The sequence below is a fragment of the Grampus griseus genome, assembly GCF_964374135.1.
Source record: "Grampus griseus genome assembly, chromosome: 3".
Classification (NCBI taxonomy): domain Eukaryota; kingdom Metazoa; phylum Chordata; class Mammalia; order Artiodactyla; family Delphinidae; genus Grampus; species Grampus griseus.
The window spans coordinates 112539756-112559075 of NC_139019.1; the positions used below are offsets into that span (position 1 = coordinate 112539756).

The 19320-nt window shown below is 42.3% G+C and overlaps 2 protein-coding genes across 2 annotated transcripts; one reads left to right on the forward strand and one right to left on the reverse strand.

Moving 5' to 3' along the window:
* Positions 1 to 1146: 1146 nt before the first annotated feature.
* On the reverse strand, positions 1147 to 4184 carry IL9 (interleukin 9; the record flags this gene model as incomplete). Its single annotated transcript, XM_082650321.1, has 3 exons — positions 1147 to 1257; positions 2449 to 2580; positions 4071 to 4184. 3 exons carry the CDS (start codon positions 4182 to 4184, stop codon positions 1147 to 1149), a joined length of 357 nt encoding a protein of 118 aa, XP_082506447.1.
* A 7574-nt stretch (positions 4185 to 11758) lies between these two features.
* On the forward strand, positions 11759 to 14360 carry LOC309819868 (small ribosomal subunit protein uS2-like; the record flags this gene model as incomplete). The annotated part of the gene is made up of 3 exons (XM_082650322.1): positions 11759 to 11786; positions 13270 to 13300; positions 13778 to 14360. 3 exons carry the CDS (start codon positions 11759 to 11761, stop codon positions 14358 to 14360), a joined length of 642 nt encoding a protein of 213 aa, XP_082506448.1.
* Between the last annotated feature and the right edge of the window lie 4960 nt (positions 14361 to 19320).

A 19320-nucleotide genomic window follows, 5' to 3' on the forward strand; every position in this document is an offset into this window, starting at 1 on the left:
CAACAGACTATGACTGTTGTCTGTCTGTATGGAGGTCTGTGTCCCCTGCAACATGCCTGATGGCCTTCAGCACTGAGGGAAGACAGAGTTTAAACCAGTGAGCAGAAAGCCTCTGGACTTAGAGACCCAGCTTGTTGCCCTTTGATAGACATGTCACCGTCAGTTAATCACTGAGAAACTTGGCTCTTTCTGTCAAAACTAAGACTAAAATAATTATGATTGGATATACCCATGGACCCACCATTTCTGCACCAAATAATAAAACACTCCCCTGACCTGGGCCCCCTTTGCTAAAACTCCTCCACTTCCCCTATGTGGGAGGGGCGTGGCTGCAGGTGGAGGATGAATTTCATGCCACCCCCGTCACTAATGGAGCTGCACAGCTACAGGGACCACACTGCCCATATCATCAGAGAACCTCACCTCTGGCCAAGGCCTGTTTGCTGTGCAGGTCACATGGATATTTCTTGACATTGTAACCGACAGAAATCCCTTTGAGGAATCCTGGCTCTGGGTGCTCTGAACTTTATGTATTATTGACACCAAAAGTACCAAAGGATGGTCTAGCCCCATAGGGAGAAGCAATTTTAATTTTACCAGTACCTAGAAAAATACTGCCCTTGGTAGATTCCTCTAAACCAGTGGCCCCCAGCCTCTTCGGCACCAGGGACCAGTTTCGTGGTAGACAATTTCCCCACAGATGGGGGTGTGGGGGGGGCTGGGGGATGGATCAGGCAGTAATGTGAGCCATGGGGAGCGATGGGGAGCAGCAGATGAAGCTTTGCTCGCTTGCCACTCTCTTCCTGCTGTGCGGCCCTGTTCCTAACAGCCCAGACACGGTTCACGAGGCTTCAAGTCTGTGTTGAGGATAACGAGTCTTACTGTTATTACAGGAGTATTTGACCCATCAGCCCATTGACAGACTTGTAGCTTTCTTTGTTCTGAGCATCAAGGAACAAATAAGCACCTAGAGACCAGACTTGAGTTTTTTTCCAAGATCTGTTTATTCCAAAATAAAGATATAAAATTTTAAACAAACTATTAAAACTGATTTTGACTTAGCATGGCTTATTTGATTTTTTAATTGCAACAACTTAAAGAGGAGGCTTTCTAAATTCAATAAATAGAATAAATAACATTTCAGCTTCACACTCTGCCTCTCATCCTTTCTTTCTGGAAACGTTCCAGGACAGTCTTCAGAAATGTCAGCATATTGCCTGTTGTGGTTTGGTTGCATGGCTGTTCACAGGAAAAAGACTGTTGGGATAAAAGTTGACAAAGGCAGAGTGACTAAAACAGTATGGAACCCAGCAGCCCCAGGAACCACCCTGCCCAGAGCCTGGTGAGTGGATGGGGGGGGGGATGGTCAGTGGGGGTGGGGGTGTGCTGGCAGTGGGGGGCTTGAGGCATGGAGCAAATGGATGGGGAGTTGCTAACATTTTGTGTAGGCGGCATAGGTGCTTGACTTTGAAGTAGGATTTCAGGGGTCTGCTTGCCACACACACACAGACACACACACATCAAGTGGCCCTAAATCTCTAAATCTCCTCATTAGAGGAAACCTTCTTGGGATGCTTTGAGGCTTAAAATTTTGTTTTTGTCCTTTTTGGCTGTCCTTCCAAGGTCATTTTATAGCACAATGACTAAGAGCGGGATTTAGGAGTCCCATAGACCAGAGTTCAAATCTCAGCACTGCCACTTATTAAATATGCAGCCTTGGGCAAATCAGTTAACCTCACTGAGCCTCAGTCCCCACCTCTACAGCGTGAGGGTGGTAAATCTGACAATTGTCATTAAGGTAGGTATTCAATGAAACGGTATATATTAAGCATTTAGAACTGCATGCTGTTGATGGCAGAAACCCCCGCAGTTCAGTAGCTGAGTGAGGAGGGGCCCTCACAGGGTGACGGTAATGAAAAAAGTTCACTCCCTCCCCTCTCCTCCAGCGACCAGGGTGTATGCTCAAGAAGAGGACGCGCTGATGGACATTTAGGGCAGATGACAAGCTTCCACGTGGATGTGGATGTGGATGTGTCTTCCCTTAAACACCTCCTTGGCCGATGGAAAGAAAACTTTAACTTACAGGCCGGAATATCCACTCGGCAAACTGAATCTCTAAGATTATGTAGAACTGTATGGCCTACAGCCCTGATTCTCTAGATTTTAGCTTCTAATTACAATCAGGCTAGATTCTTTCATTATTCAAGAGGTGGAGAGAAGTAAAAGCCAACACAGGGGTGAGTGTTTTTTAAAGGGAGAGGGAACAATGAGCCATCCGGGCAGATCTCACTTTAATTCTCTTGCTCTGATTAAATTTCTTATATGTCCCTAATCAACCTTGAACTACCAGTTCCAGCTTTATCACCCTTTCTCATTCAGATGGAGTTGGCATTGACATTCACACAAAAATAACTAACCAGAGCACATCACAGATAAAAACACACTCACTCCACACTTGTTGTTCTGGAGGGCTTCAACTGTTTTCTTCACCCCATTGAAAGTCAGCAGGAAACCTGTTTTCACTATGGTGTTGGTCATCTGCGACAGACCCTCCTGTAAGCATGCTGAGGTGCAGTTGTCCTGGTAAATAACAAGGATTTAGGAAAAGAAACACTCAGAGGACAGCTTTGAGTAGGAATCACAAAGAGAACGCTTTTAGAGGCTATTTTAATTTAACCATTGTAATCTAAACTTGCATTATTTTTTAGACAGGTCCCTTGTCAGGCTAGGAAATGATCTTCAATATTTCAAGGTAAGGCCCTTTTCCCACAGTGACACTTCCTGAAGATTTCCAGTATGTTGCGCCCCAGGGAACATGAGGCCTGTGGACCCCAGGAAACAGCCAGTGCTGAGTCTACTTTTCAAAGGATGCTTCCTTGTTCCAAGTCTTGTCATAGTGAGTTTGAAAGTACAGAGAAAGGAAAAGCCTTTCCACACCAGCCTGATGGGATGTGCCAGTTGAATACTGCCATTGTTTCAGCAGTAGCTAAAACCATGGATTAAAAACTGAGGGAATGGGCTGGGCCATAAGTGTGTGGTTCCTCCTCAGAAGGCATAATAGATGGACTGTGATAGGGAGTGACACCTGACCTCAGCTGTGGTGAAAAGCTCGGGTTCTCCCAGGCCTGGCTTGTGAGAGAGTCAAGCACCACAGCACCTTGGGCAGGTGCTGCTTCCTCACCTTAACCAGGAAATTCCTGCCACGCTTCCTCTCCACCAAAGTGGGGAATGACTCCCTGGAAACCCTTTTCACTTTCCCTCCACCCACAATCTCAGACACCCTATCCTCCTGGAAGGCAGGCTTCAAACCTTCCAATAGCCACTCTAAATCAGCTAAGCAGAAGGATAGGGAGGGAGGGAGGGAGGGAGAAGGCAAAGTATGTAGAGAGTTTAGGCCAGTGGAAGGACAAAAGGATGTCATTTTATTTACATTGTTTTGCAACCCTAGAGATACCAGCAAATGGATTAGAAAACTGTGATATGAACTGTATCATTTGTTATATTCTCAGTCCCAGTTTGATTTAATTGTGCACATGGCCACTAATCTAAAAACACATTCAAGATTCTTTTTTAAATATTGAAGTGTTCAGACTTCTCAAGGAGACTAAATGCAAAGAAATGTATATATCAATAGCATAGAATTTCAAGATTTTGAAAGCTTTTTAAAATTGTTACTAATCTGTAACAATTGTAACTAAGTAACGGTTTCTTATTTCAGATATCAAATAGAACAATTAATTTTGACTTAAAGCCTTTAAAAAACCATGATCAAGATTATTTTCTTTTACTATACTTACAGAAGGAATGGGCAGACACAAACAATCAGTCACCTGCGAAAGAGAAATTTCAGAGTGAAGATTCCAGATGTGAAAACTAAAATTAGTTTGGAAAGATCTTAGAAGAGCATTTACTCACATTGGTGCTGCAGTTGCATTTTGAAGATGGATGTTCCTAAAAAAGTAAGTAGAGAAACAAGAACCCATGGTGGGTGGTGCATTTTTCATCCTCTTATATTTCACTTAAATGTTCAATAATTGCCTTTCCCGCTGGCGCCCCCGTCTGCAGCTTACCTGCAGGTTGTTGATGAGGTACTCAACATACTTGATCCCTGTAAAGGTCAAACACGTCTGGCTGGCGGCAGAGCAGAGGAGCAGGGCAGAGGCAAGGACCACGGCCAGGAGCATCTTGACAAGGGGCTGGAGCTTGGCCTTCAAATGCCTTCAAATCAAGTTGTATTTAAAGCTGCCCTGCAGACATGGAAAATCCCTGACATCAAACTGATACCAATGCCCACTTTTTCTCTGTAAACTTGGGCCACTTGACATCGAAACAATATTTGTGTGTGTATATATCTCAAACTGAGTCACTTGGCAAAGACTATGTTACATTGTCCCACAAAATACCATTCCTCAGAAAAGATGCTTTTCAAACAGTTGGGTATCAAGTTGCTGCAGGAAAAGTTAAAGATCTTAAAACAATAATTTTTTTGAAGGCAGGAGATTCTGGTTGTGAGAGTGAAAATACTTTCCATGAAGGCCCAGGTCTGTATTTTCCCCTTTTTACTGATAAATGCTGATATAATAACCAGTCACTGGTGTTCTGACGAAGGCGGGTGTGGAGGATGAGAAATAGTGCAGGAGAGCGGTTCTGTCATCAGGGTTTTTGCAAGCTCAGTCTCATCATTGCTACCTCAATCTTACTATACTTTACTTCCAAATCTTAAACTTGTCTTCCATGCTTGGGGCCAGATTCCCTACCTCACACAAACGCATCCTGGAACAAGTGACTGAAGGAGGAAGTCTTCAACTTAAGCACAAGAATGCAGCAACAGTGCCTGTTAAAACTGGCCTGGAGGATTCCTTAGTGTCTTTAGGGAACTTACATAGCACTGTGCAACAGCCAGTAAAAACTCCATGCTCAAAATAAGATAATAGTTAACATTTATTGAGTACTTATTACATACCAGTCGCAATTCTAAGCACTTTATGGGAATTAAACCATGTAATGTGTACAGTCATCAAATGAGGTCTGTACTAATTTGTCATCCCCATTTTTTTACCTTTTAAAACGCTGTCTGCCCCTTAGCTTCTTGGTTCTTTGGAGAAGTCGTTCTAATCCCTATGAGCCAGGAAGCAGTCTCACTGTAGCCCTATGAAGGAAGTAGTATAATTATCCTCATTATTTTATTTTATAGCTGTGGAAACTGAGGCACAGAGAGGCAAACAATTTGCCCAAAGCCACACAGCCAGAAAGCAACAAAATTTGTATTCAAACCCAGAAGTCTGATTCCCAGGTTCAGTCCTTAATATTCTGGCTTTCCTGCTTCTCTGTGTTTTTTGTATGCCTCTTCCATCAGGATATATACCTCTTGTGGGTCTATTTCACCCCTGTATCCTTAGCACTTGGGAAGGTGCCTGGGGAACAGTGGGCCATCACTAAATCCTTGTTGGGTCAAATCATTAATGCGAAAAGTTTTTGAAATAGTAAGAAATGTGCACATAAACTGAGATTTTATAAGACTTCAGACCTAGTTTCTAGGGTACATATTTGGAGGTGTGTGCGCTTAAGAAAATATATCTTCTACATAATAGAGACTGAAAAGGCACTTTGCTTGGCACTTTGTGCCGTAGTGGCCCACAGGGACAAACCCGTAAGATTTCTCACCACTACTCTTACTACTGTAAGAGCGTGTGACATTATTGCTTTTCTCGTTGCACGTTGTTCCTTACGAGCGACGATGGATCATTGGTGTTTGGCGGCTCTATGTGGCCACATTATCTTGGTGGCAAACAAGGGAAAAAGAAATTGGCTTTCTGCTTAGTTCCCCAAATCCTCCCGCATCTCTAACTTCCAGGCCTGTCCTCTGCAGGCACTAAGAAGGAGGTTCAAAGGCTTCTCAGCCTATGGCAAACACTTTTATTACTAAGTCCAGTATCTATGCCCTTTCCTTGATGGTAGAACCCTGATTAGTTCAGGGTGGCAATGTGTCCAGCCAAACATTCACTTTTTCAGCCTCTCTTGCTGCTATAGGTGACCATGTGACATGTTCTGATCAATGCAATGTCTGTATAATTCTTTTGCTTTCTTGGTACTAGGAGATAAAAGTAGCTGAAACCTGCCCTTACCCCTTGTTCCAGTTTGGGCATGGATGTGATGGCAGGAGCTTCAGCAGCAATCTTATAACCATGAAGGAATGGAAAAGAGAATTGCAGCAATAGCAGCACTAACACTTTACATAAATAGAAATTAATCATAAAAAACAATAACAATAAAACCATGAAAGCAACACCAGAAAGTAACAATAAGAATAGAAGAGTGATACTAAATTCTAGCTAGATATCACTGCCTACTGAAGACGCTGAGCCTTGAAACTCAGTAAAAATGGAAAGCTGTTATAGAAATGGAAAATACCATGTGCTGGAGAGATGTTAAAAGATATGCGAGGGTCATATTGAACCTTTTTCCCTGACATCATTGGAAGATTTAAGAGACTTGAAAGGACAGTCATCTCACTGTGTGAATCAACATTATTTAATGCTGTGTGTATGAACCATGGAAATCATTCCACACAGCATCAGGTGTGCCTCTCACACTGAGGAAGACCCCTCTTACTGCACAGATGGGGGCTGTACCCAGAAAGACGAATGGATTTGCCCAAAGCCCTATCTCTAGTTAATGGTGGGGGATAGTATAGTGTTGTGATTAAGACCAGGAAGCCTGAGAACAGACTGCCTGGGTTCAGACCTTGCTTCTATCGTTTGTTAGACACATGGCCTTGGGTGGATGTCTTGACCTCTCCAAGCTTCCATCTCCTGACCATAAAACACCGATGAGTGTGGAAAATGGGGATAGGGTTGTCATATAAGGCCTATCTCAGAGAATTCTTGTAAAGATTAAAAGAAATGTTTATGCAGCTTGTCATGCAGATTAAGTAGCCTCAGTTTGAAATTTGACAGGGCAATGCAGTCTAGCTTAGGACTCAACAAACTGTAACCTACTTGTCCAGATTCAGTGTAAACCCCGAAAGCTAAGAATGGTTTTTAATCCTTTTGAAGTGTTATTAAAAAATAATTAACAGATAAAAACAAAGAAGAATGTGTTACAGAGACCATATATAGCCTGTGATGTCTAAAATATTGACTATCTGACCCTTTACCAAAAAGGGTAGTTCACATACCACATTCCTCATTTTCAGAAGATACAATCTGTTATCTCCCACTCCTGGGAAGGGCACAGCTAGGAGCTGGTGGCTCACGTGTCTCTTCTCCCACTGTCCTTCTCTTATTCAGGTCAGCCCTCCATACAGAGGGGAAGGGAGTGGGGGCCCTGGAATCTTCGGCTGCCTGATTCTCTGCAGTGCTGGAGGCCCATCATTTCCTGCAGCTGTCTGTGGAATGAGCTCGATGGTGTCACGAGCCAAACACCTTCTCTTGGTGTAGCCATGACCCACCATCAGTGGTATCTAAAGTAGGCCCTGGTTTACTGAGAACAGTTTTGCATATTGAAGTCCGAAGAAAAGTGGGTGAACTAACATCCTTTTCTTCCTGGGCCAAATCCTGGCCTGACCAGCTAGCCTTGCGTCACCCACCCTCCTACCTACCCCCTAAGAGCTGGTGCTGGGGATAGGTGATCAGTGGACATTGGTGCTACTTGGGCAGGTTATCTAGCCTTTCCAAGCATCAGTGTACCATCAACACTCACCCGCACAGGAATCTGGGGCAGATCACCTAGGCCTACCTCACGGAGGGATAGGAGTGTCCCATTTGGAATACTTCTTCAGGAATGAGACACGTTTCCATTTGGAAATTTGGTCTGGTCTGATCCAGTCTCTACTCTCCCCTCACCTACCACCCTCCAGTCATGTTGGTTTCTTACTACATCCAGCCTCCAGGCCATTGCTCTTGCTGAGCTCTGCCTGGAATATTCTTCCTCAGCTCTTCCATGTATGGCCCGTTCTCATCCTTCAGGTTTCAACTCAAAAGCCACCTCCTCCACGAAGCCCTCCATGACCATAGTAGTCTTTGCAATCTGCATGATTCTGTCTTAAGGTCTATTCCTCCTTGTGGGCTGTAAGTTCCATGAGAGCCAATACGATGACTGACTCTTGTTCATTTGTATTCCCAGGGTGCAGTCTATATTAAGCATTTAGGAATTACTGGTTAAATGAATGAATGATGAATACATTTAATCTTGTAAAAGCTTATTAAATTTATATTATTTACGAAATGACCAATACATATTCTCCGTGGACCAGTAACAAAAAAAGAGCAAATATAACATTTTAAAAACCTGAGCCAGGAAAGTGATTCAGCAATGAACAAAATAAACCTTCCTGTTCTGTAGTCCCTTGAGAAATTTGAAGTACTTTTTAATCTCTTCTTCTTTTTCAATTCTCATTGAACTACATGAGGAAGGCATATCAGGTGTGGGAACTCCAGCTCTGTAAAGGATGAAACAGATAGAGAGAAAGAGAGGTGACTATTCTTAACAGTTCTTTCCCATCTCCCCACCCACTCAGTTATAAAAAAGAAAAGAATTAAAATTACTTAGATGGTAGCTCTGCAATTCAAAACACCATTAAACAGCAGATGTTTATCTACGCAAAGTCTACAACTTTTGAAGTTTAGCTTCTAGGATTTCTTTCAGTATCAAAATGTATGTATGTATGCAAATGATCTCTTACAAAGGAAATACACCAAGCTCAGAAATTAATTACTCACCTATTTTATCAAGAAGATTGGAGAGTAAGATGCTTACCAAGATTTAGCATAGATAACATATTTTACAATAAATGACAAAAGGCTATACTCAACCAGTTATTTTGTTCTAAAGATAAAGTTTGACATTTTTGTTTTGTGATAAAAACCCATGTGTCATGGATTATTTCTCTGGGAATAAAACAAAATGGTTATTTGTTCTAGGAAGCCACAGCACAAAATGATACACCCCAAAAAAAGGCACTCAGTTTCTAAGTAAAACCCATTCTCCTTTTTTCAGTAAACAACCAAGCGATAACTAGTTATGAGAATCCTCAAGCACTAATTTCTTAATCAAATAGTTATTTCTAAGTTAGTATTTCTCAATCAAGTGTGATGGGGCAAACCCCACTGGATGTGCTGTCATCCCTTTAGGGGCTTCTCCCCCAAGGAGGTGATTTCTAGCTGGGTGCCCAGCACCCTCCCCTTGCATCTATCCCTCCTAAGGAAATTCTGGGTCCCAAGGACACAGAGCCTACTGCTCCCAGACTGGCCCCTATGCAGTTTCCAGAGCTCCGAGACCAGCATCCTCTCTTCCCTCCCCTCCCCTCTTCTCCCCTGCACTGTTGGTGAATAACAATCCAGGCTACCTTTGTCAATGGAATTTTCACACCCTCCTATCGACACAGCCCATCATTACCTGAAACCTGCCCCTACATTAGTTAAAGACTGTGGGACCCCCTATGCTGTGGCTAGCTTACTAGTGTCCATCTAATTAAGAAAGGATAAGAACTCCTGTTCTGGATCCCATTGGGGAAGGCACTAGAATTTGTTGAACCCTGACTACATACAAGGTGACATGTTAAGCACTTTATGTATATTATCTGACTCAGGCCTCTTGACAATCTTTACTAGCCCCATTTTTTTTTTAATTTTATTTATTTATTTATTTATTTTTGGCTGTGTTGGGTCTTTGTTTCTGTGCAAGGGCTTTCTCTAGTTGCGGTGAGCGGGGGCCACTCTTCATCGCGGCGCGCGGGCCTCTCACTATCGCGGCCTCTCTTGTTGAGGAGCACAGGCTCCAGACGCGCAGGCTCAGTAGTTGTGGCTCACGGGCCTAGTTGCTCCGCGGCATGTGGGATCTTCCCAGACAATGGCTCGAACCTGTGTCCCCTGCATTGGCAGGCAGATTCTCAACCACTGCACCACCAGGGAAGCCCCTACTAGTCCCATTTTATAGATGTGGAAATTGAAGCTCAGAGAGGCTGAGAGTCACCTTAGTCACACAGCTGGCAGTGTGAACTGGATTTATCTGCTTAGCTGGACTCTCCGATTCGTCCCAATGACACGTCTACTTATATTGGTGCTATTGTACCATGACCTTTCGTTTCTGTGGCTTTTCTGTATATCTAAGTATATGGTTGGGAATATCTGCCTGCTTCTTATTACTTGTCATTTTCAAAAGTGCCTTAGATGGCTTCAAACATTTATAGTTCTAGATTGGTTTTAGAATCCTTTTGATAAGTTTCCTCCCCCAAAAAATCATATTAGGATTTTAATTGGGATTGTGTTCAATATAAACTGAAGTTAGGAAAAAATGATGTCTTTGAAATATTGAATCTCTCCATCCAGGATGATGATATGTCTCTATATATTCAAGCCTTTTTTATTTCCCTCAATTCAATTTTATATTTCTTTTTTCGTACAGGTTTTGCAGAGTTTTGTGAAGTTTATTCCTAGGTCTACCTATTTATTCAACAGTATTTATTGAGAACTTATTATATCCTGAGCATTGTTCTAGGTCTCTGGGGATAAAGTAGTGAGCAAAACAAAGTATCTGGTCTTGGGAAGCCTACATTCTAGAAAGCAGAGAAAGACAATAAACAAACAAATATCTTGGTAATATGTCAGGTGGTCATAAGTGCCATGAAAATCGAAAGCAGGTAAGGAAACAGTGAGTGGTAGAAGGTGGGAGTTACGTTCTTTAAGGTGGTCAGTGATTTTGATCAGTATTAAATCTCTGATACGGTGATTTGAGTGGAGGTCCACAGAAAGTGGGTGAGTGCATCAGGCAGATATCTTGGAGAATATTTCAGGCAGTGAGAATAGAAAGCTCAAGGGCCCTGAGGATAGAGTGTGTCTGCCATGCAGGAGGAACAGCATGGAGGCTAGTGTTTCTATAGCAGAGTGATTGAAGAAAAGAATGGAAACATTGGGGTCAGAGAGGGGGCCAGAAAGCAAATCAAATAGAGCATGACAGGCGGTGAGGAGGACTTAAGATTTTACTCGAAATAAGGTGGAAGCCATCGGAGAGCTTTGAGCAGAGGAATAACATGATCTGACCTATAGTTTAGGTCATGAAGAATAGCTGCTGCATGGAGAATAGCTGGGACACAAGAGTGGAAGACTTGATCGCCTTTTACAGTTAGATCTGATAGGCTGGTGGGCTGGCTAAATGAGGAGAGAGAAAGAAAAGAGTCATTGACTGACATAAGGAAGACTGCAGAAGACACAGGTACTGGAGTGGAGGAGTTGCGATGGGGTGAATTTTGTTCTGGACGTGTTTAGTTTGAGATGCCTATTAAGCATCCAGGGGCCATGTTGAGTAGGTAGTTGGGTAAAAAGGGTAAAGAAAGAGATGAAGTGTTTTCTATTTTAATAGCTATTGAGTGCAGGGTTACATTTCCTAACTGGTTATTGCTAATATTATAGGTATAGAAGTTAGCTTTTGCTATGTAGCAAAAGCCCACAACACCTTAGTGGCATGCCACAATAATCGTTAATTTCACATATATTTATGGGCTTCAGGTGGGCTTGACTGCACAGCTCTGCTGATCTTGTTTGGGTTCACTTATATATCTGCAGGTTTGCAGGAGTTGGTTAATCTAGGCTGGGCCTGGCTTCCACATACCTGAGACCGTTGGGATAATCCCATGTAAAAGTTCTTCTCGTGTAGTGGAAGACATGTAGGAGTAAAGCCCAGTGCTTAGTTTCATCTCAGGCCTCTGCTTGCATCACTTCTGCCTACATGCCAGTACCAAAGCAAGTCATATGGCTGATCAATGACCGAAGCAGGGCACCTTGCCCATGGTGAGAGGAGATGTAGCAGTTACATGGCAAAGGGCATGGATATGGGGAGGAGGGAGGAACTAGGCCAAATGATGCAATCCAACACAAGAGAAAAATGATTAATGTTTGTATCTTTATCTTATACCCACCAACTACTGAACCCTCTTATTAGTTTTAATGATTTTCAATGGATTCTCTTGGTTTTTTTCCTTAAGTAGATGTTCTCATCTGAAAATAATAATCCTCTAGTCCAGGGACATTTAAGCAAATTTTTCTTAAATGTCCAGCTAGTGGATATTTCAGACTTCGTAGGCCATATGGTCTCTGTCCCAATTCCTCAACTCTGTTGCTGTAGCAGGGAAGTAGCTAGAGACATTACATACATTAACGGCTCTGGCTTTGTCCCAATAAAACTTTATTTAAAAATAAACAAGCAGTCAGCCCGTTTTCTGACCCCTGCTGCTATAATCAATTTCTTTAGAATACTATGTCTTGTTTCCTTTTGTTGTTATTATTTCACAGCTAGAATTAAGGAAATGCCATTTTTGTCATAGCAAGCCTCGTGGCCATTTTCTTCACTTTACTGGGAATACTTTCAGTGTTTTCCATTTAAATATCATGTTTGCTATTGATTTCATCATAAAGAATGGTTTTGTATTTCTAGTTTACTAAGTTATTAGAAATGTCTCTCAGTTTTACAGAGTGTCTTTTTAAGTTCCTGTCAGGACCGTGAGTTTTATCTTTTCACTTATTCACGTGATAAATTATTTTAATAGATTACCAAATGTTGAATCATCCTTACATTCCTTGAATAAAATCTATTTGGTCATACTATGTTACCTTTTTAACACACTGCTGGATTCAATTTGCCATTCCTTTATTTTGAATTTTTTATTTGTAATGCACACTGGGAGGTCTTCCTAGGCTCAAACAAACATTCAGCTAAATGTGGACTCAACTAAACATTCAGACTCACAAGACTATCCTAGGTCACACTCAGTACCTGCCTCCTCCAAAGGGTAGAGGATGGACAGAATTTGCAGGAAGGCAGCGTTGGTTGCTTCTCTCCATGGGAGCGGTCATCCAGGAGACATTCCTTTAGCCCTCCACATGAGATGGCTCAGGTGTGACGTAGCAAGACTCCCACTGCAAGGGGATAGGATGGTGGTGGCTTAAAGGCCTTGTGCCCCATAGGAGTCAATATCCCTTGGAAAAGTTCCAATGGGGGGGGCTTCCAAGTCCCCTGCATTCAGGGGAGCCCAAGGCTGTGATGTCCCCATGAGGAATTTATAGTTCATTGGTAGTCCTCCCAGTCCAGACACACTTTGCCAATCAGGCCCAGTTTATATTTTACCTTCATCTGGTTTTCAGGGAAACAGAACTAAAAAATTAACGGAAAGGCCAAATTCTCTTTTGGAAGGGGAAACTGTTGTGTTAATACATTACGTGCACCATCTACATCCATAAGTTCATTCCTAATTTTCTCTTTTCTGTGCTTTTTCAGGTTTTGGTCAGGATTATGCTATCCTCATAAAGTGCGTTAGGAAGCTTTCCATTTTTCTCTATACTTTGTAAGAGTTTAATCAGCCTGAGAATTTTCAGTGTTCACGCCTCCATGGAAAGCGGGGGATTTTTCTTGTTCATTTCCACAAACCCAGTGACAACAGTGCCTGGGACACAGCAATTAGATTATTTGCTGTCCTTTCTGTTCTACCTAGACAGGGGTGCGTGGCATTGTTCTGGGCTCCTGTCGTAACTTAAAGGGAAACTTTCACAATGTCTGGAGCCCTTGAGGTCCTGCAAATGAAGGAGGGTATGTCCTCAAATTCCTTGCAGCAGGAACCCAGTTAGGTGGCACCAACCTTGACTTCCAAATGGAACGGTACGTTTACACAAGAAAAAGTAATGGGATCTACATCATAAATCTGAAGAGAACCGGGAGAAGCTTCTGCCGGCAGCTCGTGCCGTTCTTGCCTTTGAAAATCCTGCTGGTGTCGTGTCATATCCTCCAGGACTACTGCCCAGTGGGCTGTGCTGAAGTTTGTTGCAGTCAGTGCGGCCACTCCTATTGCTGGACACTTCACTCCTGAAAACTTCACTAACCAGATCCAGGCAGACTTCTGGGACCTGCAACTTCCGGTGGTTACTGATCCCAGGGCCTGCCCCGCATCTCTCTGGGTAAGGCACGCTCTCCTCTGTACCGTGTGGACGTTGCCGTCTCACACATGCGCAAGGGCACTCACGCAGTGCATCCGATGTTCTTCAGGCCGGCCGGGGAAGTTCTGCGCCTGCGCGGTGCCATCTCCCGTGAGCACCCGCGGAAAGTCACAGCTGATCTACGTCTACGGAGACACTGAAGAGATGGCAGAGGTAGAGCCGGCTACAGCTGAAAAGGTTGAGAGCACGGAGGAACTTCTGGGTGAACGGACTGCTCCAGCTCCCGAATTTACGGCCCCTCAACCGGAGGTGGCAGGCTGGGCTGCAGGCACAGGGGCTCTCTGCCCTCTTCGGCGACTCACCGTTGAAGACGAGTCAGCCCGCCTCCCAGGACGGCACTGCAGCCAGTGGGTAGGGACATCCGCCAAGTCCCCTTAAGCTGTTCTTCCGCAGACTGTGAAACACAAAATGCAAATCAGGTTGACGGAAAACAACCGTTTCTTTTTTTAAAAAAAAGCATTGCTGAACGAATTAAGTTCTTATAAGAACTTGTCCATAAAATCTGGTTCTGATGACTTTCGGAGGTTAACTCTGGCATTTTTTTTTTTTTTTATCTTTTTAGTGCTCTATTAGGTTTTTCACTTCTTGATTTTTTTTTTATTGTGCATTTTCCTAGAAGATGATCCCAGATTTTTGCTAACAAAGTAATGATATTGTGCATTTTGCCCACATTTTCTCTTTGGTGAAACTTGTAGGAAAGTTTGTATAGTTGATTATTTTCAGAGAATCAAGTTATGCTTTTATTTATCAATACTGTGTATGATTTTTCTTATTCTAATTTAGCATTTTTGCTAAGTTATAAATGATTATTGCCTTTATTAATTCCTTCTTACCTGATTTAGATTATTTTATTGTTCCTCTGCTAGCTCCTTAAGTCACATGTTTGCTTCATTTTTTAAACAGATAGTAGCTCCAGTTATTGAGTACACTATCAAATGTATTATCTCACTGAATCCTCATAACACCCCATAAGGCCTCATAAGAAGTCTTTAGTATAGTGGTTATGAGTGCAGACTCGAGCTACAGTTGCTGCCATTTGTAACTTGTGCATGTGACTTCTCGGTGCTCCTATTTCTTCACCTGTAAAATGGGATAATCATATAATCTACATTATAGGCCTGTTAGGGGAGATAAATAAATTCATACACATAAAGCCCCTAGAACCGTGTCTGGCACATAATTTGCACCATGGAAGTAGTTGATATTATTATTTAAAGGTGAGGAATTGAAGCTTTATAAAGTTAAGTAACTTGCCCGGGATCACATAGTTATTACTAGATAAGAAGCCAGTCTTTTGAACACAGCAACCCTGTGTAGATTTTGGGGTATGGTTTGCTTGTTCTCATTAATTTCTTAATAGTCTATAATTTCAGTTTTGTTTTCTTCATGAAGTTTCTGTTGGTTTCTTCCTCTGAATGAAACCTTTTTGTTTCTTCCTATCCACGTGATCTTCATCCTTGGAACTCAGAAATTTCACCAGAATTTGTGTCGTTGTGGCTATTCTTTTTGCTCCTGACCAGCAAATAGCCCATTTGATCTTAAGATCATAATCTTTCTTCCAGTTAAAATCTTTTCTATTAGTTTCTTGATCACCAATCTTCATTTTTGTCCTCCTATAATTCCTATTGTACATATTTTGAAATGTCTTAAACTTAGTTTTCTTGCCTTTGTTTTTCCCTTAAATTTCTTACCATTGTTTTTACTCCTGATTTCTGGGGGAACTTTTGGATTGGGTCCTTTAATTCCCAATTCAATTATTTGCAGAATCCAATCTGTTGTTTAAACGCCTCTATTGAGGGTTTTTTCCCCATCAATGAATATTTTAACTTAAAATTTCAATGTGCATTCCAAATAGTATGTAATGAGCTCATGAAGCCCATCATGCACCATTTTTATAAAAATGATTAATTAGGAATTCCACCAAAGCTTTCATTTCCATTAAAGTTCTTTGACCCTGGATATAGCCATCCAACTTCTCTTTCTCCAAAATCTGACACCCACTGTCAGACCCTAAACCAGCTTATTTGGTTCAGGCTCACTCTCCCCCACACCTTACTTCAGCATCTTTCCATCTTCCTTTTTGATCTTTAGTAAAGTTTTAATTTTAGAACAGTTTAAGCTTTACAGCAAAGTTGTGAATATAGTACAGAAAGTTCTCATATAGCCCACATCTAGTTTCCCCAGCTATTAACATCTTACATTTGTTACTTATGTACATGGTACACTTGTTACAATTGATGAACCAATATTGATACATTATTATTAACTGAAGTCCTTACCTTATTCAGATTTTCTTAGTTTTTCCTTTATGTCCTTGTGCTGTTCCAGGATCCCATCCAGGACACCACATTACGTTTAGTCGTTATGTCTCTTTAGGCTCTCCTTGGCTGTGACAATTTCTCAGACTTTCCTTGTTTTTGATGACCTTGACAGTTTTGAAGAATACTGGTCAAGCATTTTGTAGAGAATGTCCCTCAGTTGAGATTTGCCTGATGGTTTTCTCACGATTAAACTGAGGTTGTGTGTTTTGGGAGGAAGACCACAGAAGTCAAGTGTTGTTTTTGTCACATCGTATCAAAGGTACATACATCAACATGACTTATCCCTACTTATGTTGACCTTGATCATCTGGCTGAGGTATCATTTGTCAGGTTTCTTACTGTTGGTTATTCTTTTCTCCTTTTTCCATACTGTACTCTGTAGAAGGAAGTCACCATACGTAGCCCACACATAAGGAGCAGGGAGCTGTGTTCCATTTTCTTGAGGGCTGAGTATCTACATAAATTATTTGGGATTCTTTTGCATGGGAGATTTGTCTCATTTATTTATATCAGTATGGACTCATGAATATTTATTTTACACTTTGGGTTACAATCCAGTACTGCCTTATTTATTTGGTTGCTCAAATTGCTGCAGCTTTAGCCACTTGGAGATGTTTGAATTGTCTTCTGTGTCCCTTTTGACCCTATCACTGTGGGCTTTTTCGTTTTCTGAGCACTGTATTACTTTCTGGTACTGTAAGATATTTCAGGCTCATCTTGTCTATTTGCTTCCCCAGTCCTAGAATCAGCCATTTCTCCAAAGAGTGCAGATTCCTTTTATTGGGGAATGGTATTAGAAAGCAAGATGGAAGCTAGCTTTGTTCATTGCTGCTGGGGTTTTGTTTTTTCTTCTTTTCAGTTGTGCAATTGTATTTTTTATCTTCAAGAATTGTTACATATTATTTGTTTTCCTAACAGCCTGCTCTTGCTTTATTGATACAATGTAAGAATAAGAATTGTTAAAAATATATACACAGGAAGTGGGGGAGGGAGAAGCTCTTTTATTAAGCGCTTTTCATTCAGTATTATTTACTCTGAATGTTCTATTTAAACTGCTGAGTATTTTTATATATTTGGTAATTTTTTGCTCTGCTGATGCATATGGACAGTTGTTCAGAAAGATAATCAGGACGGGCAGCTGAGATGGGTTCCAACAGAGACTATGTAAGCCAGTGTAATTTCTTTCAGTCCTTAACAAACATAGAAGACAAATTTAGATGTATAATTTTTCTGTAGCAGCTTACAGATTGAATAGTTTGTTCAGGACAGGGATGGTGCTGTAAGCAGTGCTAAGCTGCTTGGGTGGAATTTCATGTTAGCTCAAGAGCAAGGTCTCCTTCTTGTCTTGGAAGTTGGACATCAGCTACCACAGAGCCTCCCTCTAGGTGACATCTTGGCCATCACAGAGTCTTCTTCCACCCAGAGGACAAGCCCTGTCCTCAGCAGCCTCAAGGATGCAGATTTTAAGCAAGGTTACTGGATTCCACTCCCCTTGGCCTCTAGCACCTGCTCTAGGTACTTTAGGTAAAAGACTCAAAACGAAAAAGTATTGAACTTTGTCTCTGCTCACTCCTTTTTTTTAAAAACGTCTTTATTGAAGTATAATTGCTGTACAATAGTGTGTTAGTTTCTGCTTTTATAACAAAGTGAATCAGCTATACATATACATATATCCCCGTATCTCCTCCCTCTTGCGTCTCCCTCCCACCCTCCCTATCCCACCTCTAGGTGGTCACAAAGCACTGAGCTGATCTCCCTGTGCTGTGTGGCTGCTTCCTACCAGCTATCTGTTTTACATTTGGTAGTGTGTATATGTCCGTGCCACTCTCTCACTTCATCCCAGCTTACCCTTCCCCCCCCCCCGCAGTGTCCTCAAGCCCATTCTCTACATCTGTGTCTTTATTCCTGTCCTGCCCCTAGGTTCGTGAGAACCTTTTTTTTAGATTCCATATATATGTGTTAGCATACGGTATTTGTTTTTCTCTTTCTGACTTACTTCACTCTGTATGACAGACTCTAGGTCCATCCACCTCACTACAAATAACTCAATTTTGTTTCTTTTCTTTTTATGGTGGAGTAATATTGCATTGTATATACGTGCCACATCTTCTTTATCTATTCATCTGTCGACGGACACTTAGGTTGCATCCATGTCCTGGCTATTGTAAATAGAGATGTAATGAACATTGCGGTACATGACTTTTTTTTTTTTTATTTTATGTGGTACGCGGGCCTCTCACTGCTGCGGCCTCTCCCGTTGCGGAGCACAGGCTCCGGACGTGCAGGCCCAGCGGCCATGGCTCACGGGCCCAGCCGCTCAGCGGCATGTGGGACCCTCCCGGACCGGGGCACGAACCCGCGTCCCCCGCGTCGGCAGGCGGGCCCCCAACCACTGCGCCACCAGGGAAGCCCGACTTTTTTGAATTATGGTTTCCTCAGGGTATATGCCCAGTAGGCTGATTGCTGGGTTGTATGGTAGTTCTATGTTTAGTTTTTTAAGGAACCTCCATACTGTTCTCCATAGTGGCTGTATCAATTTACATTCCCACCAACAGTCTGCTCGCTCCTTTTATAGTAACCTGCTCTATCTCTAGCTCCCTGAGGGGGTACAATGGCAATCCTTTCAGTTACCCCAGGTGAACATCCTCTCATGGTGGGATGTCTGACCAGCCCTCCCTTACTCCACTCCTACCTGGGCCATTCCAACTGAAACCTCATAAAATAACAAGGTTGGCATGTTAGTTATTTACTGCTGCGTAACAATTTACTCCAAACTTAGCAGCTTAAAACAACACACATTTATTATCTCGCGTTTCCGTCTGTCAGGAATCTGGGCGTGGCTTAGCTGGGTCCCCTACTTCAAGGTCTCTCACAAGGTTGCAATCAGATGTCAACAAAGGCTGTGTGGTCTCATCCAAAGGCTCAGTTGGGGGAAGGATCTGCTTTCAAACCCACATGGTTTGGGCAGGAATCAGTTCCTCTGTTTGGACTGAGGACTTTGATTCCTCTCTTGTTGG